We start from the raw sequence: 17,403 nt of genomic DNA, 5'->3' as shown, positions 1-17,403 counted from the left end.
TATCACATCACACGGCACATGCTGCAAAAACAAGTTAGACGTCCTCTAATTGTTGTTGCAAGTTTTTACGTGGCTGCTATAGGTTTCTAGCAAGAACGTTTCTTACCTACGCCAAAACCACAACGTGATATGCCAATTTCTATTTACCCTTCATAAGGACCCTTTTCATCGAATCCGATCCGACTAAAGTGGGAGAGACAGACACCCGCTAGCCACCTTATGCAACTAGTGCATGTCAGTCGGTGGAACCAGTCTCACATAAGCGTACGTGTAAGGTCGGTCCGGGCCGCTTCATCCCAGGATGCCGCCGAATCAAGATAAGACTAGTAACGGAAAGTAAATTGACAATATCGACGCCCACAACTGCTTTGTGTTCTACTCGTGCATAGAAACTATGCATAGACCTAGCTCATGATGCCACTGTTGGGGAACGTAGCAGAATTTAAAATTTTCTACGCATCACCAAGATTAATCTATGGAGTTATCTAGCAACGAGGGAAAGGGGAGTGCATCTACATACCCTTGTAGATCGCGAGCGAAAGCGTTCAAGAGAACGGGGTTGATGGAGTCGTACTCGTCGTGATCCAAATCACCGATGACCTAGCGCCGAACGGACGGCACCTCCGCGTTCAACACATGTACGGTTGGGAAGATGTCTCCTCCTTCTTGATCCAGCAAGGGGGAAGGAGAGGTTGATGGAGATCCAACAGCACGACGGCGTGGTGGTGGAAGCAACGATGATCTCGGCAGGGCTTCGCCAAGCTCAGCGAGAGGGAGAGGTGTCACGGGAGGGAGAGGGAGGCGCCAGGGGCTTGGGTGCGGCTGCCCTCCCTCCCCCCCCCACTATATATAGGGCCCCTAGGGGGGCGCCGGCCCTAGAGATTGGATCTCAAGGGGGGGCGGCGGCCAAGGGGGGTGGCTTGCCCCCCAAGCCAGGTGGGGCGCCCCCACCCCTAGGGTTTCCAACCCTAGGCGTAGGGGGAGGCCCAAGGGGGGCGCACCAGCCCACCAGGGGCTGGTTCCCTTCCCCACTTCAGCCCATGGGGCCCTCCGGGATAGGTGGCCCCACCCGGTGGACCCCTGGGACCCTTCCGGTGGTCCCGGTACAATACCGGTGACCCCTGAAACTTTTCCGATGGCCGAAACTGGACTTCCTATATATAATTCTTCACCTCCGGACCATTCCGAAACTCCTCGTGACGTCCGGGATCTCATCCGGGACTCCGAACAACTTTCGGGTTACCGCATACTAATATCTCTACAACCCTAGCGTCACCGAACCTTAAGCGTGTAGACCCTACAGGTTCGGGAGACACGCAGACATGACCGAGACGACTCTCCGGTCAATAACCAACAGCGGGATCTGGATACCCATGTTGGCTCTCACATGCTCCTCGATGATCTCATCGGATGAACCACGATGTCGTGGATTCAATCAATCCTGTATACAATTCCCTTTGTCAATCGGTACGTTACTCGCCCGAGACTCGATCGTCGGTATCCCAATACCTCGTTCAATCTCGTTACCGGCAAGTCACTTTACTCGTACCGTAATGCATGATCCCGTGATCAACCACTTGGTCACATTGAGCTCATTATGATGATGCATTACCGAGTGGGCCCAGAGATACCTCTCCGTCATACGGAGTGACAAATCTCAGTCTCGATTCGTGCCAACCCAACAGACACTTTCGGAGATACCCGTAGTGCACCTTTATAGTCACCCAGTTACGTTGTGACATTTGGCACACCCAAAGCACTCCTACGGTATCCGGGAGTTGCACAATCTCATGGTCTAAGGAAATGATACTTGACATTCGGAAAAGCTCTAGCAAACGAACTACATGATCTTTGAGCTATGCTTAGGATTGGGTCTTGTCCATCACATCATTCTCCTAATGATGTGATCCCGTTATCAATGACATCTAATGTCCATAGTCAGGAAACCATGACTATCTTTTGATCAACGAGCTAGTCAACTAGAGGCTCACTAGGGACGTGTTGTGGTCTACGTATTCACACATGTATTACGATTTCCGGATAACACAATTATAGCATGAACAATAGACAATTATCATGAACAAGGAAATATAATAATAACCATTTTATTATTGCCTCTAGGGCATATTTCCAACACTTTCGTCGCGAGCTCTTCCTTTTCCGGCGCAAGCCTTCTCCTCATGAAGAGGTAGTGGTCGGAGGAGCTGGAGAAGATCGAGGTCGTTGCCGTCAAGCAGGAGCCCGAGGAGATCGTTCCAGCAGGCGGTCACGACAAACCTTGCCGCCAAGGAGGGCGACGAGTGGCGGCACATCCGCGAGGAGCAAAAGGCGAAGTACATCGACCTCGGCAGCTCCAACGAGGAGGATTGAGCTCCTCCACCGCATCGTCCATGGCCGCGAGCTCGCCGCCGTTAGATCCCCGCCCCCTCTAGTACTAGTAATGAATGTAGTATGTAATATGAACTAGTGTTTGTAATGAATTAGTCTTTGATCATGTAGTATATGTAGCACATGATGAACTACTACGGTTGCAATTTCTCCCACAGAACTTTTTTTTTCAAATTATGCAGTGCCATATACGGTTTCTGTTCGGCTACGCACGTTTTTGACCCGCAAACGAGATCCGCGTCAAACTGCAAACGCATTTTGCGGGTCAGGATTTTGCAGGGTCTGCTAGAGTTGCTCTGAACTAGAGCCTGGTCTTCATAAACGAACCATACATTCTTCAGTAATATTCAGAGACTTCGGAATCATGACAAATAGAAGCAATATTTTCGTGAAACCTCTATTAGACAATCAAATTACATGGTGGACATACTTCTACAACATATATACATGCATGTATTTCAACACAAGGTTCCCTACAAAGATTATTGTGTCAAAATTGCACATCTCTACCCAGTGAAGGGTAGCCAGAAGATATTGCTGGTCGATGAGACCATTTCTTCCCATAATCATAGCTAGTACACATAGCACGACAATCAGCATGTGTATCCTTCAAATACAGTCAGCCAAGAACCAAGCTGAGTTATCATGGTGGAGAAGTGCAAAGAAAAACTGTTCACTATGTCTCTAACTTCACATCTAATAATTTGAGCTCTTCTAATAATTCCTCATACTTCTTTGTTTCCTTAGCAATTTGATACCGGAGCTTTTGTTCCTAAAAGCATGATCACAATATTCTTTTGTTATATCAATCAGTTCTCTAAAATGTTCAGCTCTAAAGATAACACATAGGAATGTGCAAGGGCACCAACCAAAGAGTAAAATGTAACTCAAGATTGCCAAATTTCTCTAAAATGTCAAGCTCTGGAGATAACACAAAGGAATGTACAAGGGCACCAACCAAAGATTAAATGTAACTCATGGTTACCAAATTATGATGGCGATGGCATTAAGCCACTAAATGGATTCATTTTCAATACAAGGAGGGTCTTCATACTATGTAGGCTGTACCTTAACGATGGTGAAGTAAACCATGATTTCAATTAATAGATTAAAAATGATGTGGCTGAACTTTACAAGAATGGTTGACTTCTTTAAGTTTGGACAAAGTACATATTCACAGAAATTAGAGACAGTACCTCGTCATTTGCACTCATGAAACAACAGTAAGAGGTACTACTTTACTTGCACAGAAGATAATAATACCTTTTCGACAAGTTGCTTCTCTGATTCCTCGTATTGTAAGCATCTGGTAATTCAAAAAAGATAGGCATTAACACTAAAATTGTCGAAGCACGCATGGCATATTTACTTTGAAGAAGCTGTAACCTCTTGGTTCTAATGTTACATGTATATTTGTTTTCATACTACCCTGATATTGCTAATAGAAACATGGTACCCAGACATACGAGCAACTGATAATCCTCTTTATCAACATATACTATTCATATTCTGCGTTAACTACATCAGCAGTAACAGATAAATTGCATGTGGGAAAATGCTTTCCTAAACTGCTTTGAACTCTGTAGATGCTCCTTAACAAACAAAGATGTACAAAGTGCATATATAGATGTCCCTTATCAAACTCTGTATTGTACTTACTCATCACGCAATTTGTCATTTTCAAGTGTCAAGGTCTTGTATTCATGAAATCGTTTTCGTTGAATAACATCCCGATGCTGTCAAAGAAAACCAACAACAAATCAGCCATGTAAGGACGCTGATGGTATTTTGAAGATTTTCCATACCAATATGCGCTTCTAAGAGGACCAAAAGAATTAGTTTTGCGGTGTATAGCGTGTGCGTGCGCGCAGTGTGTGGGTGGGGGTAACCAGACAGAAAAGATAGATGCCCATGCTACTAGTCTCCCTTGCCTTCGTCTGGTGATTATTTATGTCACTGATGACTCCGAGGGCATCGAAATTTCTCTTCTGTCCCATGCCTGTTAAAAAACAGAAAAACATTAACCAAATGGTGAAATTTGACAGGTGACCCTAGAAAGATGGATTACTCACTACTCTGTACACAGCTGCTTGTTGGAATATCAGCAGTCAGTAACTGATGCGGAACACTTGCTGGCGAACTACCAGCGCCCGTCTGCTTAGCACGATAAAGTGCACGGGATGCTTTAGGTAATGACTTGTTATCATAACCAAGGCGATGGCAATGCAGGCCCCTACAAAAATGATTAGTTCAAGCATGAAATTCTGATGACATTAAGTCACCCAAAAAAGTGTGACAAGGACACAACAAACACCCACACATCAATCATAGTCATTTATCACAACAAACACGTAAAAGTTTAAGATGAGGTTAACAACTAGCAGTTAACTAGTTAATATATCTCAAATGAGATAATATTCAGCTTTTACAAGTTATGATCTCAGGCCATCCAATTAACTCAAAATCAGCAACTTCCTACAGTGATCAACAAACTAAACCTCTTGCTGTTGCCAGTGCAGCAATGCTACAGTTCATGCACTACAGTGGTTCACAGGGTTCTCATGCCCAGCACACATTCACAGTAGGTACAGCATCGCAAATATTTCACATGTCAAGTAAACTCAGATCTTTAGATAAAACAAGGAGGGAGTCAATAGATGCACGATTCGGGGTTAAAGTACTAGAATGCAGAGTAGTAGGCCACAGATTAAAGAGAGGAATTTTGTGAGGAAAAGGCTACTCATAAGTACAACGCAGTCATGACTGGACTTGACAATCCAATCTTCACTATTTTGCAATGCATGTGATGGCTCTTTTCAAGACATGCTTCTGCAATTGTAACAGCAGTACAGTTCTGATTTCATACTGCAATAAAACGTAAGTTTTTTGCTCAAAAAACTGGATCAAAATTTAAGTCTTATATGCATGTCGTGTAAGCATTGTCAAATTATATCGGATGCTTTTTTTAACATTTTGAATGGCAAACTCAGGACCTAGGGAGCGCACCTAAATTAACATCACGGGACGTGTTTGGTTCCCTGGGTAGCTTTAGGCTGCATGGCATGGGGGATGCTGGGTGAGTGCGGCCTGGTTCAGCCGATGCAATGATGAGCCGAGATGAGTGTTTGGTGAAATTTGTATGATATGGCTGGCTGTACATGCAGGTTTTTCAGAATGTAGCTGAAATCAGGAAGGAACGTGGATCATGGCGACGGGATCTGGGGCTCGATGACTCCAGATGGCCTGACGGTGGATCCTCGCTTGTGAAGGCACGAGGCGGCAGGATCCGGCGTGCAGCGCTTGGACGAAGGCGAACGAGACCGGTGGCAGCGCTTGACGAGGCCGGCAGCAACGCTTGGACATGGGCGAAGGAGGGCGGCGGAGCTTGACGAGGGCGCGGCGGCGGAGCTTGACGAGGGCACAGCGGCGGCGGCGTTGACAAGGGCACGGCGGCGCTTGGTCCGAAGAAACCGAAGGGGGGAGAAGAAAACCAAAGGAACGAGCCTGTACGCAAGCTACGCTCAATCCCTGCGTTTCCCTCAGCCTGGCTGAGAGGCCCCTTTTTGCATCCATCGGGCCAGGCTGAAGAGCCCATACAGGGTACCAAACAACCAAAATTTGCATGGTAGATGTGAGCCACATGCAACGCAGCTAACCAAACACCCCCCGCAAGTATGCTGCCAGCAGATGACATCAAAGAAAAAAGGTATGAACTATCCAGTAAATGACAGAAAAAAAAGGACTATCAGAACTACACAAAGGTCCCACAATATGGTCAGCCTTATGGTTCTTAGTCCAGACAGCATGTGCTGACTAACGAGTGACAAATTTTTTGATTAAATGATTTGGCAAAATGATCCACAACAGGGCACACCTGCTAGCATGATGAGATAATATTTGTGTGGGTCTATTGTAGATTAGAAACGTGACCAAGTTATCATTAGTTCGTTACTGTTGCAAATCTTTAGAATTTTTCTGAAAGAAAAAGCTTTACCAGTATTCATAAGTCATTTCTTTCAAACGATTCTCGAGCCTTTGATGAAGGACTGACTTCTCAAAGTCCTGCTTGTCGTGGGTAGGTTTGATGAAACTCGCATCAAGAATACCTGAAAATACCAACAGAATAAAACATACGCATAATGTTTCTTCTATATTTTGCATAGGACACTACGTAAAAGGCAAATGCTCATCATCTCCACCCACTTAGATCTGCTCCCTATATTATCTCTACTCTTTTACCACTACAAAAAGTTATGACAAGAATGCATGGGTTTACATGCATATGTGCCAACTTGATATACGCCTAGAAAATCAGGAGCGTATGTGTCCCACACAAAAAGAACAAACCGTACATTTTTGAATGGCATACAATTCACTGTTTAGGCTGTACCAATTTGATTGTTTTGTGTAGGCACATGTGGTCATATTTAAGCACCACAATTTGAACGTGTACATCTTAGCTGTACCAATTTGATTGTTTTGTGTAGGCACATGTGGTCATATTTTAGCACCACAATTTGTACGTGTACATCTTATAGCATTGTAAACATCCATGAAATCCGTTTTAAAAAATCATTAAAAAGTCTCAAATATTTCCGTAACTTCTATATAGTGGGAAAAGTGAGAGAATATAAGGAGCTTATACAAGTGGGCGAAGGAAATCTATTTTATATTAAGTAAAACATCTCTTACCCACAACTCCCCGCCCTTTGCCATATGAGTTGCTGGCAACTTTCCAAAAAGGCTGCAAAAAATTTGGAAGTGTGACTTGCCAAGCAAACAACAGGGTTGAAGAAACATATCTAGTAAATATCATACATCACATATTTTCTCAATTGTGCTACATAGTGAACTCAATTTCTTTATTATTCAAGTTGCAGGGATGATATTTACGTTTCTTAAAATATTTAGCTACTTGGAAGACTACAAGCTTGGGTGAATGCTCGCTAAGCATGACCCGCAAAAAAAAGGCTCACTAAGCACCTAGTCATGGGCAACTATTTAGAACGTTAATTAATCCATACTGGATTAAATTGGGTGTGTTGTGCATAAAATACTAAAGACTCCCTAGTCACAACAGCATATTCTCACCCAACTATTTTAGATTGTTGATATATACCAGATTATAGTGGAGGTCTTATGCACAATTTGCCAAGGAGTCCCTAGTCTGAACAGCATATCCCCATCAACAGGATATGGACTTATCCATAACTCAAATAAATTACCAATGCATTTCACTAGAACTACATTCCCATAGTCTAGAGTCATTCATTTGTTAGATAAAGACATTGCTTGAAGGAAGAGCTTTCTGATGATAAAAGTACGTCAAAAGCAACATATTGCTGACAGAAGATAAAGACTAAAAAAAAAAGGCAGCCCGGTGCACGTAGCTCCCACTTGCGCAGGGTCCGGGGAAGGGTCCGACCACTTTGGGTCTATAGTACTCAGCCTTTCCCTGCATTTCTAAAGAGGCTGTTTCCAGGACTCAAACTCATGACCTCATGGTCACAAGGCAACAGCTTTACCGCTGCGCCAAGGCTCCCCTTCGCAGAAGATAAAGACTATGAATAAACTATTTCTTGAGAAGCACAATATTCTACGTTGTCAAGTGTCGTGGAAAAGAAGAAAGCTCTCACCGTTATTAAACGATTCTTGTGATAAACGTTGAATCCTTGTACATCAGTGTCTGGGGCACCTTTGACAAATCCGATGGTTGTGACTATAGATAGCTAAATAAAAACAACATGGAGGTACACTGAGAAGGCATGCTTTATATAAACAAGTTTTGCCTACTATATTACAAATACAGGACATTTTGCAAAATCTAAGCAGACTTTAGTGGAGGTGAGGGGGTAACCATTTCATGGAGTAAAAACCACTACCAAGGGACTAGATGATCCATCCAGTAGGACATTCATTTCCAGGCTAAAAAGACTTACAAAGGAGTGTTTCAAGTATTATTAATATATTAAGATCTTGTTTTACCTAGCAACTAGTGGTTCTGGAAAAAGTTGCATAACGTAGCAAATGTAGACATTTCTAACAAGGATGGTACAACAACACAAAGGGCAAACCTATTCTGGACCTCCTCGTCATCCATACTTAACTAAAATGATTTACTTTGTACAACATGGATATGACTAACAGAAAATAACTAGATAAGCAATGTACAATTTAACCTTGATTTTTTCTCAAAAAACAGAACAGATTATCCATGGAAGTAAAACACTTCTATGAGTAAGATTCAATATGGGGAATTTATCATGAGAAATCCATAGGCGAAAGCAGTTAGCAGATGGCAATAAGATAGGTTTCTAACAAAACAGACCAACCAACCATTAGAATAGAGACATCCAGGATACAACCATACAAGTGAACATATACAATCATTCTAACTATCTTACAAGAAGCTTCAAAATGGTTTTCACATCGACCAAATTGGTGAAATGGAAAATATGCTTCAGAAATTCTAAGTTACACATACCTCTGGAAGTCCAGCGATTTGTGGTTTATACAACACACATTCACGATACAACAAATCATTAACTACATTATGTGGTTCCACATCCTGTCCACGCAGGATTATCCTGAAACTATCAGGTACACGAAGATACAAGATGGAGGCGTATGCCTGCTTGAATTCAGGCAGAAATGCAAATGAGACATGTTTGTCTAGCAAAATAAACAAAACAAGTTTAATAAATCAGATAATGGGGATCAGTACTTAACTCTAAGTGAATAACGAAGTCGATTTGCAATGTAGTCCTGAGTCATAAGCTTCTCATGTTTGTTGGTTTTGACCTTCTTCTGTGCCCCAGTAATGAGGATATCCTAAATTATTGTATATCTAACTGTTTAGCCAATGGTAGAACTGTTCAAATGATAACCCCAAAGGAGATGCACAGATAGAACATGTAGCTTGTAAGATAAATAAACACTTCTACTATATAGCATGGCATATGTATTGAAACATATCACTTCATCAAAACTAGAAACTCCTACAATACTTATTCAGCATGTATCAAATCTCAAATCAATTCCGTGTCAGTTCTATAGAGTTGTCATGTCATGTTTCTAATGTTATGCTTCCAAATACTGGATTGGGAACTTTGATTTTATTCCTATTGTGTTACACAAGAACTGGCTTACTTGTAAAACGAAGCAAATAACAAACATATCTCTGTTCTACTTATTTTATATGTGTGTGGTCCACAATCATGTAGGTTTGGCTAGTTGTCTACCATTTCAAAAGCATTTTAGAGGGGAAAAGCCCAATTGAAGAACTACTAAGAAAGAAAACTAGGGGGAGGCCCTGTTGAAGAACTTGCTATCATTAATTACATATCTCGCTCTTTCCACCTCCTACAGAACTAACAAGAAAAGCAGGGAGGAATTAGAGCTTGCCAAGCAAATTACTGATCAAGCTAAAAATTCATCTTATCATCATATCTTCTATCGTTGAAACTGGTTTCTATAGTACATCAAAATAACATGTGGGCCCCAACTAGTTATTTTGGAAAATGATGTGCTGGGCAGGGAATGTGGCATACTGGCAAGTCTGTGTGTCAAAACATGTTTACTGAAATCCTCAAGCTAATCCTAAACAATTAAGTCAAACTGGATTGGGACATCAACGTCTCAATATAAACGAGCTAAGTTAATTCATGCAATAACACATCAAGTTTTGGGACATCAAAATCATCTGCCAGCACAAATATAGCTCCAGGAGGCCAACATTACAAACCTTCTTATCGGAGTTGAAATCAAGCTCCATGTCCCCATCATCATTGAACCAGAGGTTGAATACAATTATCTTCGTCCCATGCTCTCCGATATCATCAAACTGTATCGTAAGTAAGAAAGTATTGAGATAAACCAGAGAAAAGATCAGCCAGAATGATAAACTGGGCAGCTTGCCCTAACTAACAGAGATCTATGATAACTGAGACACTTATTCTACAAGGGAACTGTCACATATAGAATTGATGGGAACTAGGAAAACCATTTGGCTTAATTTACAGATAAACTATACATGCATCAATTAACCTTTTGCGATAAATAAAGAATATAGTACACATATAATATTACATAGCATGCTAGAGAACATATAATTGATTTTTAAGAATTAGAAAATCACTATGCAAGTCTATTATGGGGGGCAAAAGACTTCAACAGTTCCATAAGCACCTTCACATGCAGGTCTCTTTCCTACAAAAGAAGACGGACCATCTTTCTAAACCATTTCATCTATACAGGCTATTGGTTAATCTGTCAAACCTCTTAATTTCCAAAAGCATCTGCGAACTCTTTCTTTACATAGTATACTCATCTTTATATGATTGTTAGCACCATTCAACAGGTTGCCAGAAATATGCCAAAACAATAAAATGCTAGTTTACATACTTGTTTAAGCAACTCAGCTTCACTAGCAAAAGGGGACCATTTCGAAAGGATCGCCAAATTAGAAGAGAAGAGTTTCTGATTATGACGTAACAGCTGAGTATATGAAGCAGTTGTAAGATCGTATTGGTAGTCTACCTGCAAGAGACAATGGGGCAAGGGAACAAGTAAAACTACAACATAGCTCAGAGCCCAGCTAACTAAAATTTCCAGAACTTGACATCAGCTTACAAAGAAAGCATCAAACTTACTGTTGGCACCAATACATCATCGCAGCCTGTTTCCATCAGAAATGTGTAAGAAAGAAGACCAATACTTCTTGTCGGTGTCCTAAAAAAAAGCAACAAATTGCTTGAATTGATACATGAACTGGGTGGCCAGACATTTTACTGAGGCAACAGAGGAATTGAGAGGTATGATTATATTTTAAGCAACATAACCGAATGATAACTCATGTGGTGGCAGCGTTACAGTGAAGCATGAGTGTGTGTCTGACAAGGAACATGCAACAAATAATATAACAAATGAACAGTCGCCATATGAGATTAGATTAGACATTAGAGTGATACATGTTTGATTGTTTTCATGTAACACAAAAGGTGAAAATTACCCCCATACGGACATTTTATTCAAAAGCATTGCAAAAGGCCGTATTAACACTTAGAAATACTTTCAATAAATATTTCACCATTTTTCAGATCCATTCCTGCACAATACTCTTGAAAATTTTAGTGTACTTTCCCTAGGAGTTACTTTTGAAACCAACGACCAAGGTGGCAAGTAACACCACAAAATGTTTGTTCTGATATACCACCTCTGTTTCTAAATGTAAGACACTTTGGCAGTTTAAAATGAACTGCCAAAACGTCTTATATTTATGAACAGAGGGTGTAATTGTGAAGAACTGGACTCCTAGATTAAATGAGTGCAAAGGAGAAATACCAGTTTTTTTGGTTCTGTGTAAAAACAATCACATCCGCTCCAAGCCTCATTGTGCTTGTTTTGAAACCATTGCCATCTGACAAACAGGCAACAATGAATCCAATAGCAAGACTTTAAGATATTGATGATCTCGCATGGAAATAGGAAAAAAGGCACAAAGAACATACATTGCCCGATGAAAGCATCAGACTGCTTATCTGAAAATCCAAAGCTCATGCAACATCGCAGTGCATCTGGATCCATCCCCCCTCCATCATCTTGGCCATACAGAACACCCCAAGGTCATTATTGAATGTTTCTACCAACTGAATAGTTACACATTTATTTGTCATATTGAAGCTGCAAACCTTGAACCAACAATGAGGGACTACCATCCCGTGGGTTTGTGAATTTATTAACACGAACAAATGTTGCCCCATTATTCACCTGACAGAAAATACACAACCAAATAAACGATACATAGCATTCATGTTGATCTATTTTTCCTTTTAGGATGGAGTTAATTGAGCATCGTCAAATACGGAAAATACCTCATCAATAGCGTTATCAAGAAGCTCAGCAATGGCTGCAAAAATTAACGAAGTCAACACTGGATACAAATAATGAAGAGAAAGTACCATATGATGCAAAGCAAAGTGTGTCCATTATACACACAAGAAAGTGGGTTAGGATCAGGTTAGATATGCTTGAATTTAACCCCAAAAACAAGTAGAAACCGCGATAATGTCCTAGATTGGTTTTCGAAGTGCTAGTATTTACACAATGATTCAAGCGTGTACTTACAAAAGTGATGTAAACAGTGGATCAAGTGTTTATAATACAAGATTCTGAGATCGAGAGGGACATTTATGCCCAGATTGTAAGGACAAATGGGCTAGGCCACCTTGTATGCGGCAGACAAAAATTCAGATGACAATTCTCAACATACGTCTCAGGTCCTTTTTGTTTTAATTAAGTGAGTAAGCCATTTAGAAGCCACTGTTTTACTATATTTACTGCTAACATGCAATTTTTTAAACTTCCCATTACATGTTTACAACCGGAAATAAAGTGGCAGTGAGGAAGAGAATTAACCCATGATAGTTAAATACATAAATGACAAGCTGACAACTGACAAGACAAGTTGTTACTACAAAACTGCATTCAACAGAAACTGGGACGCCATTATGCGTATGAACTCTTATCTTGCTAAAAAAACTGCATTTAACAAAGACTGGGAGGCCATTAAGTGTATGAAAGAATTTGTGAACCAAATGAGTCAATTTCTCGAGATGGAGTTATTTTCTAAGATTAGTTCATTCTCATACCGCCAAATGCCCACTTGTGAGAAGTAGCATTTGAGTGCAGGAACTTTGGATTGATCCTCAGCCGATTCCGCCCGCCTGCACACCACCAAATCACAAACACCGAAATCAAAAGGAAATGGGTCATAGTAAAAAAAAAGTAGAAACAAGGGACGTGTCGCCGAGATTTCTGCAGTCAGCATACCAGGGGCATCGGCGTCAGGGTTGCGGCGGGCTACAACATACTCGCCGGACTTCCAGAATTGGCGGCAGAGGCGCGGCGGGGGGAGGACCCTGGGGGCTTTGGCGGCGAGTGGCAAGGGCACGGGGTCCTCGTCCTTGACGGGCACGAGCGCATAGCAGCCTGGGTGCTGGATCGGGTAAAGCAGGGGCTTCACATCGGCGAGCTCGTACGGCTTGACATCGCGGGTGGAGGAGGGGGCGACGGTGACGGCGCTGGTGCTGGGAAAGGGGAGGGACTCCCCGTCGTCGTCGCTGGAGAGATCTATCACCTCGGCGGCGCCTCCGGACCTCATCCCGTCGCCGGCGTCGGAGCTAGGGCTTCTTTTTTACTCTACCTTCTCGGTCAGTCGGTCCCCTCTGAGCTTCTGGGCGGGTCGTTGAGCGGACAAACTCGTTGCCTGTGTCCCGGATTTTCATTCGTCGTTCAGCATCTTTTTTCAGAGAAAAATCGTCTTAGATTCCGTAAAACGGCCTGTTCTGAAAAAGAAAAGGAGGAAAGCTGTATATTTCGGCCCTCCCACCTTATATGTCCATCTTCTCTTTTCATTTTACTAATTTCTTCATCTTACGGACGTTCTAACTCGCGCCCAGCATTTCGCAGCCACCGCATCTCGTCGCGGATTCTTGCTGCCCTGGGCCATCCTACACTGTCGAATAGTTCCACCCGCATCTTCTTCACCAATTTTAAAGCTTGGGGTTGCCGATCTTTACCGCAGGAGCATGGCCGCCACCATGAATATGTCTCAGAGCTTTGCACGGGGCCTCGTTGCGGGCAGATCCGACTGCTCCGGCAGCGATTAAGCCACGAAATTGTCTTTGCATCTGCCGTAGGTTTGGAGCCGTGGGGAAGTAGGGATGGTAGGTTTGCTTTTGGCCGACGGTGCGAAAGAGATCTCGGTTGTGCGGATTTGCTACCTGCCAAAGACAATCTTTCTAGCGGTTTCTCATTTTAATTTTAGGTGATGAGAGATATGTTATATTAAATCACTGATTATTTTTTTACATGGATGATCGAAGTTCTTCGTCGTTGTTAGAGTCGGATGATTCTGACATAGAGGAGATGCTTTTTGACGAAGATGTCGATCATTTCATGATGGTGTTCTGAATAAGGTGTGGTAGCCACGTTGAATCCCGGACACATGGGTCGGGTCAAGGACCACCAAATAATTAGTCAATGGGCACATTCGTCGGCCTCCTAGAAGAATCAAAATGGAATTCTTGAAAGACTTGGTGCATTACTTCAAGACTTAGAAGCAATCCCGAGCTTGTTTACTATTAGATGTAACTGACCTATGCGTAACCTGATGCGGAGCATCATTCGATCATCCCATGGACACTACACCGACTATCAAGCACCACGAGAACCTTTGACAAGAGCTCGCGTACGTGCCATCGGAAATGAGGTGAACTCACTCCTTTATGAGATTGATATGGATATGGATATGGATGAAATTTGGATGTTACCTCACCAAAGAATGTTATGTGTCATTAGGGACAAGGATTACACCCATCAGGCAGCTAAGGAACATCCCCAAAACTTAGGAGAAGGACGCCAAGGCCATAGGAAAGAAGGAGGGCCCATAAAAAAGAAGGCAACACCTCCTAGGTGCCCCCGTGCGCATGGGTCTCCTAGACCCCGTGCCCATGGTGATGAGGATATGACTACCTTGGATACGACCAAAAATATTGCATATATGTATATTTGTGAGGTGTTTCTAATGCAAACTATATAATAATTTATTTATGTCATTCAGGACAAAGATATTTCACAAACTTTTGTGTCATGTTTAATTGTAGGTGTCTGGGACGTTTGTACAGTCCACATATGAAGATAAGGGGAAAAGAGAAGTTTAGGTGTTGTTCAAAAGGTCTTCTCACGTCACTTTTAGCCCAAAAGAAGATAGAGTCCAAGTCTCTCACGTTCTGAATTCAGATTCGAACTGCACAGGCATACCTGACTCAAAACATCAATAACTATTTCATACGGACTCCGAATTGAGTGATTCTTTTTTTTGTTGGAAAGTAGATTTCGTGATCTTTCCAACAAAATTGGATTCACCTTAAAATTCGTCTGGAGCATTGAGTTATCAACGAGACAATCTGACGCTGCAACAGAATCCAAGTCAAACTACAAGTCCAAAGGTGTTGCATCACCTCCACGTGGGCCCATGAGCCTTGTACGACCTAGGGTTAGTTTTAGGCTGTCTTGGGACGTCCTCCCATCTCCTTGGCCGCCACTCCTTACTCCTATATAAGTAGATACATCTAGTAACTTTTTCCATGGGATTTGTTTAGTTAAATGTTAGCCAACGCAACTTCGTGTACTTCGTTTGTGTCCAACAACCAGACCAAGGCCGCTTTCGGATCCCCACCTTTATCAATACTTCATCTATATTCGCAATATTCATACTGCATTATTATATTCTTACTTATTCTCCAATTGTATGCAGAAATAGACCTTCGTGGTCAGGCTGATCGTGCTTCTAGCATCGTTGGTAACCTTATGAGATTGGTTTAGCGATTGCTAAGGCGCAACGTCGTGCACGTTTGTAGTCGGGTCGTCAAAGTCGACTCCACCAAATCGATAGTTACCATCTCATCGAAAAATCGGGACACCTTCGCCTCTATCAAGTGGTATCAGTTTTCAAATTGCTCGGTGAAAATTTCCAAATTTTCATAGATTAGATTTATTTTCTTACCTATTGTCTAAGAAAAAGCCACAAAAAGTTAGATCTATTCATCATTTGTCCAAGCCAGTATGAGCCTTTGCAATTTTCTTTTCATTGCTTGCATAGTTAAATTATCGGTTGCATCGTCGTGTCGAGTTGCTGGTCTTAGTGTCTAGTTCATTTAGAGTTTCGAGTTCTGTTCACATTAGTCACGCCGCCGCTACATCGTTATCCCTTCCGTTGTCCACCACCCATCCATCAATTTCTACCACATGCTACCCACCGTTCATTGTCATAATCATAGTTGAAATCGTTCACATCTTCGCTTGATCCAATCTGCATCTTATCTAGTTTGTTTTGGAAAGAGGGAGAGAGAAAAAAAGACAGAGAAAAAAAGAGAAAGTAAAAGAAAAAAGTGTGAGGGAGAAAATAGAGAAGAAAAAAAACAAAATTCGGATCTATCTAGACTCAATCTCGTAGTTGAATTCGGATTAGAATCTGTTTTGTGCATTGTTCAGTAAAACAGGCATAACTTCCTCATACGAAGTCCGTTTTGACTCCGCGAGTACTTAAATAAAAGCTGGCTATGAGCCGCATCTAAATAGTTGCAGAAGCTAGTTCAATATTTGACACCTCAAAATCGGCTTCTAAATAAATCTTTTTGCCCTCTGAAGTTCGCAAACACAGCTTGTTCCAGTTTTTTAGACCAGTTTTAGATTTTTTTGACTCCTCATATCGTCTTGGAATTAAGCGGTTCTTTTTGCGTTTAAAAGCTTGAGTCAGTGCCATTTTTAAAAAAAATATCAGAAAATTGACACAAACTTTTCTCTAGAAAAGTTGGAGAGAAAGTTATTGATATATCCTGCTTGACGCTTGTTTCACATCATTATCTTTACCGCCGTTGTGATCTTCACTTATATCTTGCTGTCCAGAGCTATTCGTATCCTTTATTGATGCTAGTCGTCCTACGCTGTGACCTCATTAATGTTCTAGACTCGCATCTCTAGTCGGGTCTAGCCTAGGACCAGCACAATATTATCGTTGAGCGTTTATTCAACATTGCATCTCTGAATTGATTATTGCTAATCTTTTGCTACCATATACTTAAGCCTTCCAAGCTTCACATATTTCTACACCGGGTATACATACGTTCCCCTAACAATCGCTATACTCAATTTTTGGAGTTATTTGACACCACTGGTTGCCTGTCACCACCTACTGCATGATAAGAACTTGTAAGATATTGATATTTGCTATATTGTGAGCGTTTTACCGCCACATCCTAGTAGTTCATAGGACATTATTCTCGGATTTTGTTTCTCGTTTTCTACTAACTATGGCAGGTTCCGGAGTTGTTAGTTCTTGGGCTTCATCGATCATGGGAGATTTGCCATCACCTAAGAAAATACAACAACCGTCACAAGAGGAGCAACAACATAAGAATGCACATAATCAAGTTAATGTTTCCATGCCACCAT

The 17,403-nt window shown here is 41.9% G+C and overlaps 1 protein-coding gene across 1 annotated transcript; it reads right to left on the bottom strand.

Moving 5' to 3' along the window:
• Positions 1-2,750: 2,750 nt before the first annotated feature.
• On the bottom strand, positions 2,751-13,666 carry LOC125543960 (protein MICRORCHIDIA 6). Its single transcript, XM_048707474.2, has 19 exons — positions 13,219-13,666; positions 13,038-13,112; positions 12,261-12,295; positions 12,078-12,156; positions 11,898-11,987; positions 11,731-11,806; positions 11,040-11,118; positions 10,792-10,926; positions 10,133-10,231; positions 9,118-9,219; positions 8,873-9,019; positions 8,025-8,117; positions 7,081-7,132; positions 6,383-6,494; positions 4,461-4,621; positions 4,320-4,387; positions 4,048-4,124; positions 3,652-3,694; positions 2,751-3,160 (listed from the first exon to the last, which is right to left on the bottom strand). Exons 1-19 carry the CDS (start codon positions 13,547-13,549, stop codon positions 3,065-3,067), a joined length of 1,950 nt encoding a protein of 649 aa, XP_048563431.1. The 5' UTR covers positions 13,550-13,666; the 3' UTR covers positions 2,751-3,064.
• Positions 13,667-17,403: the final 3,737 nt, after the last annotated feature.

This window comes from Triticum urartu, chromosome 3A, assembly GCF_056163025.1.
Source record: "Triticum urartu cultivar PI428250 chromosome 3A, HENAU_Tu73, whole genome shotgun sequence".
Lineage (NCBI taxonomy): Eukaryota > Viridiplantae > Streptophyta > Magnoliopsida > Poales > Poaceae > Triticum > Triticum urartu.
The sequence above is the reverse complement of the archived record's forward strand: the minus strand, read 5'-3'. Positions and strand labels throughout refer to the sequence as shown.